Source organism: Macaca mulatta, chromosome 5, assembly GCF_049350105.2.
Source record: "Macaca mulatta isolate MMU2019108-1 chromosome 5, T2T-MMU8v2.0, whole genome shotgun sequence".
In the NCBI taxonomy this organism is placed as follows: Eukaryota; Metazoa; Chordata; class Mammalia; order Primates; family Cercopithecidae; genus Macaca; species Macaca mulatta.
In genome coordinates, this window is record NC_133410.1 from 78,131,321 (window position 1) to 78,148,530 (window position 17,210).

The 17,210-nt window shown below is 45.3% G+C and overlaps 1 protein-coding gene and 1 pseudogene across 12 annotated transcripts in view; one reads left to right on the plus strand and one right to left on the minus strand.

Annotated features, from left to right (window-relative positions):
* The window catches only part of SRD5A3 (steroid 5 alpha-reductase 3), a 41,994-nt gene that overhangs the window by 19,594 nt on the left and 5,190 nt on the right, over positions 1–17,210 (minus strand). For 10 of the 12 annotated variants that reach the window (XM_015138649.3, XM_078001507.1, XM_078001505.1 and 7 more), the window contains 3 exon segments: positions 9,315–9,457; positions 4,211–4,408; positions 455–589 (listed from right to left, as the gene is read on the minus strand). In XM_015138649.3, the coding sequence (XP_014994135.1) occupies positions 455–589; positions 4,211–4,408; positions 9,315–9,457 (476 nt within the window). 12 annotated transcript variants of the gene reach the window in all.
* LOC106998395 (rRNA-processing protein FCF1 homolog pseudogene) lies at positions 16,212–16,950 on the plus strand (annotated as a pseudogene).

Sequence of the window (17,210 nt, forward strand, 5' to 3'; positions counted from 1 at the left end):
CTTGAACTCCTGACCTCAAGTGATCCGCCTACCTTGGCTTCCCAAAGTGCTGGGATTACAGGCGTGAGCCACTGTGCCTGGCCTATTCAATTTCTAGTATTTCAAAAAACCTAATGGAAACTGTACCTGTGATAAGTCAACACAAACTAACTTAAAGGTCAAGTTTTTATGCTGTGGCTGGTACTAACTCATGGTAACACTAGTTCTCACATGCTGATGAGACACAAAATGTAGAATCACAGAATGTCAGGGCTACTTGGGTCCAGAGGGGTCTTTCAATGTAAGGCTCTCATTTTCACAGATAGGAAGATCGAGGCCCAGAGAAGTGTCTTGCCAAAAATAAATATTTGATATAGTCGACTAACTAGGGCAGGAAGGAAAAGTATGCAGGCCCATGGAGAACTAACTTCTGAGGGTTAAAATCCATATGCGGAGGCTTTAAAAGAGGTCTCACCTGCTTTATTTTTCCTGAGATTGCCGAGAATAACATGGCACTTATACTGATGGGCAGATGACCAGATGAACATCATCATCCCGAGAATATGGAACCACCGTGCTTGCATCAGTACATTTTTCCCTGTTACGTAGGCTATAGGAATAAGAATTGTTAGCCAACACTAAACAATTTCACAGGCTCAGGGAATTAAACAAATCATTTAGTCAGCAGAAACACAATTATCCACTTATTCTGTTCCTCAATATCCTAATGTAATTTCCCAAGTACAAAGAGGGGAACCTGTTCCTCAATATCCCGATGGAATTTCCTGATGTAATTTCCCAGTACAGAAGGCAGAGCTCTGTCTCTCTGGACAAAGGAGATATGTTCATCAGTTACGGGCAGCTTCAGTCCCCCTGGCAGAGAATTCCATACAGACACATTCTCTTGCTTCTTCTCTAAATGGTTCAAGCACAAAGTTCAGCTCCCCTACTGTGATCTACTTTCGCATGGTAAGACTCTTTTGTGTTTACCTTGCTAAGTCCAGTTTTAAGTCTTCTTATGTTTTTTTTTTGGTTTTGTTTTTGTTTTGTTTTTTTGAGGCGGAGTCTTGCTCTGTCGCCCAGGCTGGAGTGCAGTGGCCAGATCTCAGCTCACTGCAAGCTCCGCCTCCCAGGTTTACGCCATTCTCCTGCCTCAGCCTCCCGAGTAGCTGGGACTACAGGCGCCCGCCACCTCGCCCGGCTAGATTTTTGTATTTTTTAGTAGAGATGGGGTTTCACCGTGTTAGCCAGGATGGTCTCGATCTCCTGACCTCGTGATCCACCCGTCTCGGCCTCCCAAAGTGCTGGGATTACAGGCTTGAGCCACCGCGCCCGGCCAGTCTTCTTATGTTTTACAGTGAAGAAAAACACTTTCTAAGGAAATCTCTCTCTGAGATACCATCCTGCTAGGGAGAGCGTGAAAGCAGAATGCTGACTCGACTAGCTCAGGCCAATGAAGGAAATCACCAGTGGAAAGGCTACCAGGGGGCTTTCTCAAAAGAGGGGGACAGTAAACTACAAGATGAACAACTCGATGCCATCCAGGTCTGGATGAGAGAGAACACAGTCGAGAGACTGAGTTTCAGAAGTGGAAACACTCAAAGCATCATCTTCCACTTTCTTCACTGGCTGCTAGGAAGAAGGGAAAAACACAGACCACCTGATGACCTGTGGAGCAAACCACTGGCTTCAGAAAAGCAAACAGAGACTTCCCTCTGAGCAGCAGGAAACAGCCTAGTCTGAGGCTTGACTGAAGAAACAAATGTGTCCACTGATAATGGGCAAGAGCCTGAGGCTCTGGAGCCAAGGGGGAACCCTGAAAAGCTGATTCAAGTAAGAGAACCAAGGATCATGCAATTCCACATGGCCACCTCGAAGCAGGAATCAGTTAAGGACTGATGAAAATCCACTGGTCTACCTGTGTCAGTTTATTTTTTAAAAGCTTGTTTTATATAATCAATCTACTATAGTCTTTTAGTGTTTACAAGTTTAGGCATTTAACTACTAGGTTATATTTTTATAAGTTCAAAACAGACTGGGTACAGCGGTTCACACCTGCAATCCTGGCACTTTGGGGGACCAAGGCAGGAGGATCACTTGAGGGGTTTGAGACCAGCCTGCCAACATAGGGAGAACCTGTCTCTACAAAAATGAAATAAGCAAAATATTAAAAATACAGTTTTAAATCTGATAGGCTTCAAGAGCAAGTCAACAGGATGAAAAGTTAGAGTGTCTGGAATTTCAAATCACTAACAAGTCCTTTACTCTAAATGCAGAGAATTTACCTATGGGAAAAAGGATTTGTTAAGGGTAACACCAGAATTATAATGCAGGAAAAGGGAGGCAGATGGAAGGGTCACATTTCCTTAGTTCTACTCAGTATTTAATTATTTGTTTATTCACTAGTTACTTAAGGAGTGCCTACTAAGCCTGGCCCTGCTGCAGGTACAAAGGATAAAGCAGGAAATAAGTCAGGCAAGATCCCAGTCCTTATAGAGTTACATCCTAGTTTGCAGAGTCTTCTTTTCACTTTAAGAAGAACCCTGTGAAATCAGTATGTGTCAGTAATTACTAATGAAGGCTCTGAGGCTCAGAGAAGCTCAATGAGCCAAATGCAGGCCCATGAGACTCTGGAGCCCATGTTATTTCTATCACACCCTTTGGTTGGCAAATGCCCCAATGTGTTTTCTCTCAATGAATTACTGAAACCAACTTTCCCCATATTGTCCCAAATGATCCCAGATGACCCTTGAAGGACACGAGGTGAAACAGAAAACAGCTTCAGAAAGGAGTGCTTGGAAAGTTATTTTTATGGGCTCCTCTTCCTTGACTGTCTATGCAGGAGGGAAGACAGAAGTTGAGATGCAGCCAGTAGAGGAAACTCTGGGAGAGGCAGGTAATGCCAACAGACATGAACACACTGAAAGCTAGCAGCCACCAAGCGCTCTGCAAAGTTCCTTTAGGGGGAGAACCAGCACTGCCCACCAGGAATGACAGCCCCTTCCATTGTACTGGCTGGCAGAATGCCACCACAGACATGCCAGGGAGGAATAAGTTCAGAGGAATCAGACAGAGAGATGCTAGCTAAGTGGCTGGAGCCAATGAATAATTCATGAATTGAGAAAGATCGTCAATAAATCCTCCTTTAAAATCACTCCTCTAGTCAGAGGCCTTAGGTTGAGCTACAGCAAAAGAGAGAAGACTTTCATGGGGCACTCGTACCAAAATCTAACCTGAGGAGGAAGCTCACTCACAGATTGTTGGAAATCACTAGAGTTTACGAGGATGGATAGGGCAGCTGGAAACATGGAGCCCTGGGTTTAGAGACAATGGTCATTACAGACCTATAGGGTCTAGACTGACAGATACTAGGGCTGCAAGGTCAGGTTAACCTCAGCACTATAAACTCATTTCCATCACCCCAAGTGACTTGATTTCTTTATAATCATGCATTGTTTTTACAAAAATGGTAGTCATATGTGTTAGATAACGTCCCCTCCTCCCCCCATAAAACAAAAAATCCGTTTCATTTCCTTCTCCTAAACAAGGTCATGGTTTGGCTTCCCTCTTCCTGGCTAGTGAGAGCTTAGAGACTAAAACACAATTTTCACTACCACAGTACTCTTTGTCCTCTCCCCTCAGGCAGCATCACTTGAAGAAAAGCTCTGTTGTGATGGGAACAATCACAAGAACTAAGTGGCAACAAAACGGCTCCCCACCCCCTCTGCAAATCCCAACTCCATGCAAGCACCACTCCCTTCCCTCATTTTCTTTTCTTTTTTGAGATGGAGACTCGCTCTGTTGCCCAGGCTGAAGTGCAGTGGTGCCATCTTGGCTCACTGCAACCTCCACCTCCCGGTTTCAAGCAATTCTCCTGCCTCAGCCTCCCCAGTAGCTGGGACTACAGGCGTGTGCCACCACGCCTGGCTAACTTTTTTTTAATTTTTAGTAGAGACAGAGTTTCACCATGTTGGCCAGGCTAGTCTCGAACTCCTGGCCTCAAGTGATCCACCTGCCTCGGCCTCCCAAAGTGGTGGGATTACAGGTGTGAGCCACCATGCCCGGCCTTTTAAAATCGATTTGAGGCTCACCTCCTCAAAACTCTGCAAAATGCACTGGGCCTGTCTCTTTCTTTTGCATGTCTTACAATGCTTAGCAGAGCACAAACCCTGAGAGCACCTCATATACCCTGGGGTGGGAAGGAGCTCCTGGCAGGGCTGGACCCACTCACCATTCCTGCCATCCATTGGCACTTGGCTTAGCACAGTTAGGCCAACAAGGACATAGTAGACAAGTCCAAAACAGTACTGTACGACGTGAATCATGACATTGGAGAAGACACTGACGTAGAGGCACTCGAAGAGTCTTCGTATGCTGTGCAGCCACAGAAATACTAGCACTAAGAATGCAGACAGCGCCAGCTCCCCTCCTACAATTCAGAAGGCGACAGGGTCAGCATTTCTCTTCCGGGATTAATCCAAAGTTTTGTTTTTCCCTACTGTTAAGTAGAGTATGAAATTCCGTCTAACATCTTCCTTTTTGGTAGTAAGGAAGAAATGGGCCAAATGAAGTCAAGGAATTTGACTTCACTCAGATTACACAGTTATACAGTAATCTAGTGACAGGGCTGGCCCAAACACCCATCCCTCGACTCTGCTTCATTGTTTGACAGCCTTCCAGGCTTCATGGGACATCGTGGTCAGGAGGTCTGTGAAGAGGTCTGTGGGTCTCTGGTCCCTGGCACTAACAGCCAGATGCAAACTGTCTGGAAGAGTTCCCAGTGGCCTCTGAGTGGCCCCAGCCATGGGATTCCCAGCATCTCAGGCACCACAGAGGCGGAGATGGGAACAGGAACAGAAACAGAGTTATGCATTTTTTTTCCACATTAAAAACAAGAAATTATACTTTTAGAGGGATGGTGAGCCCAAGATCTACTTCCCCACCTGTCTTTCACGACCTGCCCACCAAAAAATCTGAAGAAAAGCTGGCTTTAAAAAGCACACACTTAGTTTTTCTCTTTTTATTTTTTGTTTTTTGGTTAATTTTATGTGTCAACTTCTTTATTTTATTTTTGAGACAGGGTCTTGCTCTGTCACCTAGGCTGGAGTGCAGTGGCATAGTCAGGCCTCACTGCAGCTTTGAACTCCTGAGCTCAAGTGATCCTGTCTCAGCCTCCTGAGTAGCTAGGACTACAGTCATGTGCCACCACGCCTGACTAATTAAAAAAAATTTTTTTTTTTTGTAGAGACAGGGTCTCCCTATGTTGCCCAGGCTGGTCTCGAACTCCCGGCCTCAAGCCATCCTCCAGCCTCAGCCTCCCAAAGTGCTGGAATTTTAGGTGTGAGATACCACGCCCTGTCACTTAAAAAAAAAAATAAGTCACAGCTGGGCGCGGTGGCTCATGCCTGTAATCTTAGCACTTTGTGAGGCCGAGGCGGGTAGACTGCCTGAGCTCAGGAGTGAAACCTCATCTCTACTAAAAATACAAAAAATTAGCCAGGCATGGCAGCAAGCTACTCGGGAGGCTGAGGTAGGAGAATTGCTTGAACCCAGGAGGTGGCGGCTACAGTGAGCCAAGATCGGGCCACTGCACTCCAGCCTGGGAGACAGAGTGAGACTGTATCTCCATTTAAAAAAAAAAGTCTCATATACACACACACACACACACGCATGCACAACACCATAAAGATGCAACTTAATTAACTTTTACAAATTAAGCCAACCAATCCCACCCATATAACAGCACTCAGATCCAGAAACAGAACACTTTAGGGAGCTGAGGTTGGAGGAGAGTGCTTGAGACCAGGAGTTTGAGACCAGCCTGGGCAACACAGCAGGTCCCCCATCTCTAAAAACATTTAAAAAAATTAGCTGGGCACGATGGCATGCACCTGTAGTCCCAACTACTCAAGAGGCAGAGGAGGGAGGATCGCTTGAGCCCAGCAGTTAAAGGCCGTGGTGAGCTATGATCATGCCATGGCACTCCAGCCTGGACAACACAGCGAGACCCTCTCTCTTAAAAAAAAAAAAAAAGAAAAAGAAAAAAATGAAACAAACAAAAGAAACAGGCTGGGTGCAGTGGCTCATGCCTGTAATCCCAGCACTTTGGGAGGCCAAGGTGGGTGGATCACGAGGTCAGGAGTTCGAGACCAGCCTGGCCAACATAGTGAAACCCCGTCTCTACTGAAAATACAAAAATTAGCCAGGCATGGTGGCACATGCCTGTAGTCCCAGCTACTCAGGAGGCTGAGGCAGGAGAATTACTTGAACCCGGGAGAGGGAGGTTACAGTGAGTTGAGATCAGGCCACTGCACTCCGCCTGGGCAACAGAGCCAGACTCCATACTAAAAAAAAAAAAAAAAAAAAAAAAAAAAAAGGGCCGGGCGCGGTGGCTCAAGCCTGTAATCCCAGCACTTTGGGAGGCCGAGACGGGCGGATCACGAGGTCAGGAGATCGAGACCATCCTGGCTAACACGGTGAAATCCCGTCTCTACTAAAAATACGAAAAACTAGCCGGGCGAGGTGGCGGGCGCCTGTAGTCCCAGCTACTCGGGAGGCTGAGGCAGGAGAATGGCGTAAACCCAGGAGGCGGAGCTTGCAGCGAGCTGAGATCCGGCCACTGCACTCCAGCCTGGGCTACAGCGCGAGCCAGACTCCCTCTCAAAGAAAAAAAAAAGAAAAAGAAACAGAACACGACCAGCACCCCCTAGTGTTCCCTTCCAGGCACTACCCCTCCCCCAAACTTACCATGGGGAACAACCCCTATCCTGACCTCTATCAGCACAGATTAGCTTTGACTGTTTTTGTATTTTAAATGAACTAAAACTTAGTTTTAACTCCTTAGGAACAAGTTAAAGCAAACAAATAGAATTCCTCATATCCTCACAACCAACCCTCCAAATACGAAACCACCCCAGTCAGTCCCACAGTAAACAAATGAAGAGATGAAGTTTTAATGAGTGGAGTGAGATCCACTGATGTATCCTGCCCTCCCAAAGAGGATGTACACGGGTTTGCTCTTTTTTTTGAGATGGAGTCTTGCTCTGTCACCCAGGCTGGAGTGGAGTGACATGATCTCAGCTCACTGCAACCTTTGCCTCTTGGGTTCAAGCCATTCTCCTGCCTCAGCCTCCTGAGTAACTGGGATTACAGGCACGTGCCACCATGCCCAGCTAATCTTTTGTATTTTTAGTAGAGACAGGGTTTCACCATGTTGGCCAGGCTGGTCTCGAACTCCTGACCTCAAGTGATACACCTGCTTCAGCCTCCCAAAGTGCTGAGATTACAGGCATGAGTCACTGTCTACTGTGCCCAGCAGGGTTTGTTCTTTTTTTTTTTTTTGAGATGGAGTCTCACTCTGTCCTCTTAGTCTAGAGTGCAATGGCGCAATCTTGGCTCGCTGCAACCTCTGTCTCTTGGGTTCAAGCGATTCTCTCACCTCAGGCTACCGAGTAGCTGGGGTTACAGGCATGCGCCAGCACACCCAACTAAGTTTTGTATTTTTAGTAGAAATGGAATTTCACCATGTTGGCTAGGGTGGTCTTGAACTCTTGACCTCAAGTGATCTGCCCACCTTGGCCTCCCAAAGTGCTGGGATAACAGACATAAGCCACCACACCCAGCTGGGGTTTGCTCTTCTAATTGTCATCTCTTGCAACCAGTTTCTCTGGTTATACAGAAAAGGACAGTTTCTAGGGTGCCAGTGGTTTGGCCACTGGAACAAAGGACAGAGATAAAACCAGAACAATTTGTTTCTAATTCTGCCCCTCACACTCTGCCTGACCTTAATTGAGGACATTTCATAGTTTTCACCTTCAATTCTTTATTTTTATTGTTATTTTTTTTGAGACGGAGTCTCACTCTGTTGCCCAGGCTGGAGTGCAGTGGGGCAAGCTCGGCTTACTGCAAGCTCTGCCTCCCGGGTTCACACCATTCTCCTGGCTCAGCCTCCCGAGTAGCTGGGACTACAGGCGCTCGCCACCACGCCTGGCTAATTTTTATATTTCTAGTAGAGACGGGGTTTCACCCTGTCAGGATGGTCTCGATCTCTTGACCTCGTGATCCGCCCGCCTCGGCCTCCCAAAGTGCTGGGATTACAGGCGTGAGCTACTGTGCCCGGCCCAGTTCGTTATTTTAAAAACTGTGCTGGCTGGGCGCAGTGGCTCACGCCTGTAATCCCAGCACTTTGGGAGGCCCAGGCAGGCGGATCACCTGAGGTTGGGAATTTGAGACCAGCCTGACCAACATGGAGAAACCCCATCTCTCTACCAAAAATACAAAATTAGCTAGGCATGCCTGTAATCCCAGCTACTCAGGAGGCTGAGACAGGAGAATCGCTTGAACCTGGGAGGCAGAGGTTGCAGTGAGCCGAGATCGTGCCATTGCATTCCAGCCTGGGCAACGTGAGTGAAACTCCGTCTCAAAAAACAAAAAACTGTTTTACATATTCTTCATCCTGATGCTGAGGATGGCAAATTTAAAGGTTATTTTGTAATCGTCTGTTCAACAACTGTTTAGTCAGTTTTATTATACTACCAAAGCCTTGCAGCATAACATTTTTTTCCATGTTTTTCAAAAAGTAATTTTTATTTATTTTATTCATTCATTTATTTATTTATTTGAGATGAAGTCTCCCTCTGTTGCCCAGGCCTGGAGTGCAGTAGTTCAGTCTCAGCTCATGGCAACTTCCACCTCCCAGGTTCAAGCAATTCTCTTGCCTCAGCCTCCCGAGTAGCTGGGATTACAATAAGCGCCTGCCACCACACCCAGCTAATTTTTGTATTTTTAGTAGAGTCAGGGTTTCACCCCATTGGCCAGGCTGGTCTTGAACTCCTGATCTCAAGTGATCCACCCGTCTTGGCCTCCCAAAGTACTGGGATTACAGGTACGAATGAAAAAGTAATTTTTAAATCACATTTCTGGAGTTCTAAGTCATGATTTTGGTTGGAACAGTATAAATGATAACTGTTTCCAGACAAAACCGATGGATCCTAAAAGCTTTCCCCCTTTTGTGTAAAGACTTCTTTATACATTTATCAACAGTACTAAAAATACCAGAGGGAGGACAGCCAGTTCTGTACACAGCACAGCACTTGCTGGGAAGTCAGAAGTGCTAACTCTTGGCTCTGTCTCCTTCTCAGGGAAGGGCTTAGGGACATCCCTTTGGCCATCCAGCAATGAACCGTGCAAAGCTCTTTTTTGCCCTCATCCTCCACTTCCCAGGCCCTTCTGAGGAGGCGCCTGAGAGAGGAGACAAAATGCCAAAAACCGCTCCCTTGCGGACAGGAACGACAGGAATAGGATGCAGTGTTGTCATAAGCCGGGGGAGTGCTTACCCTGGAACTGTGCCGCCCCGAGAATTCTGAGCAAACCATGAAGCCAGCTTGGAAAAGGTGCTCCCAGGAACAGAGATTGAGAAAGGCACCAAAGCAGGAAGCCATTCCACAGCACTGAGATGATATAAAAGTGGGAAAAATATCTGCAAAAGGAAAACAAGTGAGGCAATAATTAGGTTAAATCCACTTTAAGCTGTTATACGGGAAGATTATTTTTAGTTTCTCTGTCTTTCCCTACCCCTCCATTCCCAAAGTATACTTTTGCTTTTTAATAGAATCCGAATCCTGTAGGTGTTCAGATTTTTAAAATTTCCTTTCAAATAATGGGACCAGTTAACTTTCAGGAAAAAGAGGCCTCTCTGAGGTTAACAAGAACGCAACCGACTGTGTTAAACTTAGAATAAAGTTTAGTTAGCAATCTCTCAGATTGCTGGGTAACAGAATTGGGTTCAAGTTCCCAAAACGGAGGCTGCAGGTCCTTGCAAAGAGAACCTAGATTGTGCTAAAACAAGCTAAATCTGTGAAAGATTTTGATTTCTATATCGCAAACAATATTGCAGTAATAGCCATACAACTGCTACACACGATTTGCATAATCACAAACACTTGGGGCTAGAGGAAGTAAAAGATCTTTAGGCATGACTCAGTGTTTTTCCAAATTAGGTTGACCTAAATTACTTTTATTATACCATGACTAATACTACAATCATAAAACTAGGTATTAACTCCTTATGGTTATAATTCTCAGACAACTATAGGGCCTGTTTTGCAATCAACACATCTACAAACTAAATACAAACAGGACCACAAAACCAATGCAATTGAAATTAGCAATGTTAATTTAATGTGAAAGACGATGTTGATTTGCTGAAACAAAAAAATCACCCTATATGACACAAGGGCCTAGGGCCTAGCAGGTTCTTCTTTTTTTTTTTTTTCTTTTGAGACAGGGTCTTGCTGTGTCGTCCAGGCTGGAGTGCAGTGTCGTGATCACAGTTCACTGCAACATTGACCTCTGAGGCTCAAGTGATCCTCACACCTCAGCTTTCCAAGTAGCTGGGACCACAGGCGTGTAGTAGTCCACCATGCCTGGCTACCTTTTAAATTTTTTATAGAGATGCGATCTCCCTATGTTGCCCAGGCTGGTCTCAAACTCCTGGGCTCAAGAGATCCCTCCCACATTGGCTTCCCAAAGTGCTGGGATTACAGGTGTGAGCCGCCATGTCCAGCCCCTCATGGGTTCTTTTGAGGTCTGTTTATGTATACTTTTCTATTTTTTTCTATTCATTCTGCAATCTTTCTGACTCTATAGAGTGCCTGGCGGTCATCTGGCTTTCCCTGGTCTTCAATGCATCGTGTATATATTAAATCCCACTCCTTCTTTTCTTTTTCTCATTAGTCTATGACAATAAAAGACAACCTGGCACCAAAAGAGGATTAAACATAATCTCAGGGGCTCCTCCAGATGATCCAGAATATGCTTGTAAGAGGATGCAAAGCCCCTGAGATCATGCCTACACACTCAGTCTGATAAACTCTGATCCAACCTGATCACTCCATGGCAACCCACTCCACTCTGCCAATTACTGTTAGCAAATTCTATCACTGGCCAGGCATGGTGACTCATGCCTGTAATCCCAGGGCTTTGGGAGGCCAAAGTGAGAGGATCCCTTGAGGCCAGGAGTTTGAGGTTATAGTGAGCTATGATCCTGCTTCTGCACTGCAGCCTGGGCAATAGAGCAAGACCCTGTGTCTTAAAAAATAAATAAATAAAATTCTACCACTGGATTTGCCATCTCTGGCCACACAGAACAAGAATTTATTTCCACACAACAGCTCTTAAACTATTTGAAGAGAGCCATCCTGTGATTCCCAATTGGGATCTTCTCCAGGCTCAAGAGCCTACTTTTCACAGAAGTTCACGCATCAAGGTCAATCGCCACCCGTGGCTACTGATCTTCAGTTATACCACAGGGTCTTCCTTAAGATACGCTTCCCACAACTGACCCCAGGTATGGGCTAAGCTTCGTGGAGCAGAGTGGAAGGTCAAGAACATGCTATTCTGCAGGCTCCCAGGAAAAGGCAGGAGGGACAGCTTCTGAAGGACAATTTCTCGACCAGCCACTTTACCTACTTAATTTTTTCACAAATATTTACTGAGCACTTCGAATGTGTTGGGCAATATTCTAGAAGCTGGGAACTCGGCAGGGAGTAAACAGACCAGGTCTCTGCCTTGATGGAGTTTACCTTACGGTGGAGAGTCAGACAGTCAACTACTAAACCTGCAGACATCTAGCATAATGCTGGGTCAGGGGACAGAGGGTGCAGAGGGGAGGCTGTTCTGGATGGGTGGTCAAGGATGGCTTCTCTGGAAGTGACATTTGGCTAGAAGGAGTCATCTTTTTGGATTTCCAGGGGAAGAACTTTCTAGGCAGAAGAAATAACAACTGCAAAGGCAATGAGGTGGGTGTATATTAGCAGTGTTCAAGGAACATTAAAAGACATCTGTGCAGCTGCTGTGGCATGGCCAACGGTGAGCGTAGAAGGTGAGGCAGGAGTGGGGAGAGGACATGAAGCCCTGTAAGGCCACTAGTTTTTATAATGAGGAGCCATTTGGGCAGAGGAGTGACTTGAGGCAGTAATTTACGTTTTAAAAATCCCTCTAGCCTACCCGGGAGGTGGAGGTTGCAGTGAGCCAAGATCGCGCCATTGCACTCCAGCCTGGGCAACAGAGTGAGACTCTGTCTCAAATAAATTAAATAAATAAATAAATAAATAAATAAATAAAATCCCTCTAGCCTGGGCAACATAATGAGGCCCCATCTCTACTAAAAAAAAAAAAAAAAAAAAAAAAAAAAAGAAATAAAAAAATTTGCCGTGTGTGATGATGCATGCCTGTAGTTCTAGCTACTCGGGAGGCCAAGCAGTAAGTGGTGGTCATGCCACAGCACTCCAGCCTGGGTGACAAAGCGAGATTCTGTCTCAAAACAAACAAACAAACAAAACCCTAAAAATCCTTCTGGCTGATGGATTCTGGAGATAGGTGGTGGTGATAGTTGGATAACAAGATGAATGTATTTAAAGCTACCTAACTATATATTTAAAAAAATTTAAAAAGTAAAATTTAAGTTATGTATACTTTACCACAATAAAAACATTTTAAAAGGCAGCAAAAGACGCTGGGTGCGGTGGCTCAGGCCTGTAATCCCACCACTTCAGGAGGCCGAGGTGGGTGGATTACCTGAGTTCAGGAGTTCCAAACCAGCCTGGACAACATGGTGAAACCCTGTTTCTACTAAAAATACAAAAATTAGCCAGGCGTGCTGGCACATGCCTGTAATCCCAGCTACTTGGGACGCTGAGATAGGAGAATCGCTTAAACCCAGGGGGCAGAGGTTATAGTGAGCCGAGATTGCACCACTGCACTCCAGCCCGGGAGACAGAGCAATACTTTGTCTCAAAAAAAAAAAAAAAAAAAGGAGGCAAAAGAAAGCATTGGTCATATATTTCATTATTCTTTAAGTGAAAATATATCCCTCTGGTAACTACGTAGAGAATAGTCTAGTTGTGGGGGTAAGAGGTACCAGGTAGAGCGTGGCAAAACAGTTAAGACTATTTAATTCCTCTTCATAACAATCCTATGAAGCTTATATTGTTATCTTCATGTGGCAGATGAGAAACCCAAGGCTCAGAGAGGTTAAGTTACTTATCCAATGTCAGACAGTAAGCGGCAGCCCTGATGACTGTGAAGTTAAAATCATACTATTGTGCTCTCATTCATGCAATCTAGGCATGCCTGAACTTGCTTTTCTATCCTTATGTTACACGTACCGATTTATATCAAGCCTAAAGTCAAGCATATCACTCAAGTGGGTTTTGTGTAAGTTGCTAGGCTACACCATGCTGTGCTCTACTTGTGTCATGGTGTCTTTCATTCACGGGCATATTGTGTTGCTTTTTATTCCCACATTTTGTTTTGCTTGCCTGATTTCCCTCCATACATTTTCTATTCTTTTTTCTTTTTTTAGACTGAGTCTCGCTCTGTCGCCCAGGCTGGAGTGCAGTGGCACGATCTCGGTTCATTGCAAACTCTGCCTCCTGGGTTCACGCCATTCTTCTGCCTCAGCCTCCCGAGTAGCTGGGACTACAGGCTTCTGCCATCACGCCCGGCTAATTTTTGGTATTTTTAGTAGAGATGGGGTTTCACAGTGTTAGCCAGGATGGTCTGGATCTCCTGATCTCGTGATCCGCCCACTTTGGCCTCCTGAAGTGCTGGGATTACAGGCATGAGCCACCTCACCAGGCCTATACATTTTCTATTCTTTAGAGCAAGTCATAGCTCTTGTTTGTTTTTAAAGACCCAGCTTGAACCTCCAAAAGCTGATCTAAAATCTCCACTGTCGTCTGTTTTGGACACTCTCCTTTTTTCCTCCTTTGGCACTATGCTTACTTGTAGCACTGTTGTCCAAGTCCTTGCAAGTAGGGATAAGGTGATCCTTATAGGATAATACAAGGTGCTGAGTGAGCCCTCCCTCGCTTAACAAACATTTGAGTGCTTACTTTAAGTCACAACTGCTCCAGGCTCTGGGGATACAGCAGCAAACGCAACAGACAATTCCTGCCCTTGTGGAGCTTACACAAGCGTACGTGCACACACACACGCACAAAGTAAATTTTATAGCATGTCAGGTGATACTACTGAGAAAACTAAAGCAGAAAAGGGGAAGAAGGAATGCTTGGATGGCAGAATTATAATATCAAACAAAATAGACACGGAGGGGCCTCATTGAGAAGGTAATATTTGAGTAGAATTACAGGAAGTGAGGGGATAAACCACGTGGCTATGCAGGGAAAGGCCTTTCCAGGTAGAGGGAAACAGGCAGTGCAGGTAGGAGAGAAAACTAGCAGAAATGCCCTCAAACCTGGAATAGAGCCAGACGGGGCAAACTAGAGATAAAGTCAGTAAGGTAGTGGGAATGAGACCATATGAGGTCTTGGGCTTTTACTGTGAGTTAGAAGCTACTCTACGGTTTGGGGCCTACAAGACATAATCTATTTTTAATAGTAATACACATTTGCTGGCCGAGCGCAGTGCCTCACACCTGTAATCTCAGCACTTTGAAAGGCTGAGGTGGGCGGATCATCTGAGGTCAGGAGTTCAAGACCAGCCTGGCCAACATGATAAAACCCCATCTCTACTAAAAATACAAAAATTAGCCAGGTGTGGTGGGGCACACCTGTAGACCCAGCTTCTTGGGAGGCTGAGACAAGAGAATCACTTGAACCCAGAGATGGGAGGCTGCAGTGAGCCCAGATTGTGCCACTGCACTCCAGCCTGGGCAACAGAGCGAGACTCCATCTCAAAACAAACAAACAAAAATGTACTTGCTGACTGCTGGAACAGACTCCAGGCCCCAGTCAGAGGCGTTATGGGATTAAGGAGGGGAATTAATGTTTACTGAGTTCTGGTTAGATCCCTGGCCCTGTGCTGAATGCTTTAATATCACCACCAATGAGACCAACAGGTGCTATCGTGTCCAAAATTGGTTCCTTCCGGTGGGTTTCTGGTCTTGCTGACTTCAAGAATGAAGCTGCAGACCCTGGCGGTGAGTGTTACAGTTCTTAAAGATGGTATGTCTGGAGTTTATTCCCTCAGATGTTCAGATGTGTCCAGAGTTTCTTCCTTCCAGTGGGTTGGTGGTCTCACTTGACACCAGGAGTGAAGCCACAGACCTTCGTGGTGAGTGTTACAGCTCATAAAGGTAGTACAGACCCCAACAGTGAGCAGTAGCACGATTTATTGTGAAGAGCAAAAACACAAACCTTCCCAGCATAGAAGTGCGCGGGTTGTCGCTCCCAGCTCCAGTGGCCAGCTTTTATTCCCTAAATTGGCACCACCCATATTCTGCTGATTGGCCCATTATACAGAGTGCTGATTGGCCCATTTTACAAAATGCTGATTGGTCAGTTTTTACAAAGTGCTGATTGCTGCGTTCACAAACCTTTAGCTAGACACAGAGCGCTGATGGGTGCGTTTTTACAGAGCGCTGATTGGTGCCTTTACAAACCTTTAGCTAGACAGAAAAGTTCTCCAAGTCCCCACTCGACCCAGGAAGTCCAGGTGGCTTCACCTCTCACTATTATGCTAATACTCTAATGCACACCATCACCATCTCTTGCCTGGACCACCACAGTAGCCTTTTATCCAGTCTTCTCCACATGATGGCCAATCATCCTTTAAAACATAAATCACACAATGCAATGCCTCCCCCTCCCACACAAAGCCCTCAGTAGCTTCCACTCACTCAGAATAACATCCAAACTCCAGCATAGGTTGCAAGGCCCCGGCAAGCTGCTGTCCCCCCAACCCCATCCATCCTTCTATGTTGTCACTCATGCCCACTCCAGTCTTGCTCATGATCAAATAACCCTGCTGGATTTCCTCTAAAGCACTTGTAGTCATCTGAAATTATCTGGCTGGTTTTACAATATTTATTGACATGTTACTGTCTGCCTTCCTAGAAGATAAGCTCTAAGGAGCCTAGAATGATTCCTGGCACACAGTAGGTATCTATAAACACTAGTTAAATAAATGAATGAGAGAAGGTAAGCACCTCTTCTGAAGTTACTCTCAGAGTAGGCATCCAGCTAATCGACAAACTAATTAAACCTCAAACTACTTTTTGTCATTCATTCAAAACACACTGACCAAGGTCCTTATTACCAGTCAGGCGTTAAGCTAGGGATATGGTAGCAAACAAGACAAATATAAACGCATGAAAAGTTTACAGTCTAGAGCAGGGGTTCTCACCATTTCTCCATCATAGACCCCTTTGACAGTTTGGGGAAGGCTACAGCCCTTCTCCAAATATTATACAAGCACAGGAGTGTGGCATGACCATGGGGAAGCAAGAGAAAACCAGGAAATATGCGACCATGAAGCGAATGCTTAGTCTCGGAGATCAGAGGCTTAAAGAAAAGGATAGATTAAAACCTAAAAAGAAAGAAAAGAAGGATCCCAGTGTGTTAAAGGAAAGAGAAATTCCCCAATACCCTACCTGCTTATTTTTCCAATATAATACACAGCTGGGTCCCCCTTACCACATCCTCATTGATACCAACCTTTGCCAACTTTTCCATAAAAGCCGAACTGGACTTAGTGCAGTCCATGATGGACTGTCTGTATGCCAAGTGTATTCCTTGTATAACTGATTATATAATGCCTGAAATTGAGAAATTGGAGCAGAAGTATCAAGTGACTCTAAGAATCACCAAGGATCCAAGATTTGAAGGATTACCATGTACACACAAAGGAACCTATGCAGATGACTGCTTAGTACAGAGAGTAACTCAGCGTAAGTGTTATATTGTGGCCACAGTTGACTGGGACCTTAAAAGAAGAATCCCTAAGGTTCCTGGAGTTCCTATCATGTACATTTCTAACCATAGATACAACATTGAATGAATGCCAGATGATTATGGAGCCCCTCGATTCTAATTCTTATAAGACAGTTCCTCTGCCTTTCTTCGACGAACTTTTTCTTATTGCCAGTTCATTACACATGCAAGAGCGTGAATTATTATTCTGTTGACCTATTTGCTCTATTATGAGCTGAGGATGGTTAAATATGCTCACCCCCGCTTTTTTTTTTTTTTTTGAGATGAAGTTTTGCTCTTGTTGCCCAGGCTGGAGTGCAGTGGCACAGTCTCAGCTCACTGCAGCCTCTGCTTCGCAGGTTTGGGCGATTGTCCTGCCTCAGCCTCCTGAGTGGCCAGCTAATTTTTTTTTGTTTTTTTGTATTTTTAGTAGAGACAAATACATATTTTTAGCACAGAAAAATATGCCTTGGCCTCCCAGGGTGCTGGGATTGCAGGTATGAGCCACCGTGCTTGGCC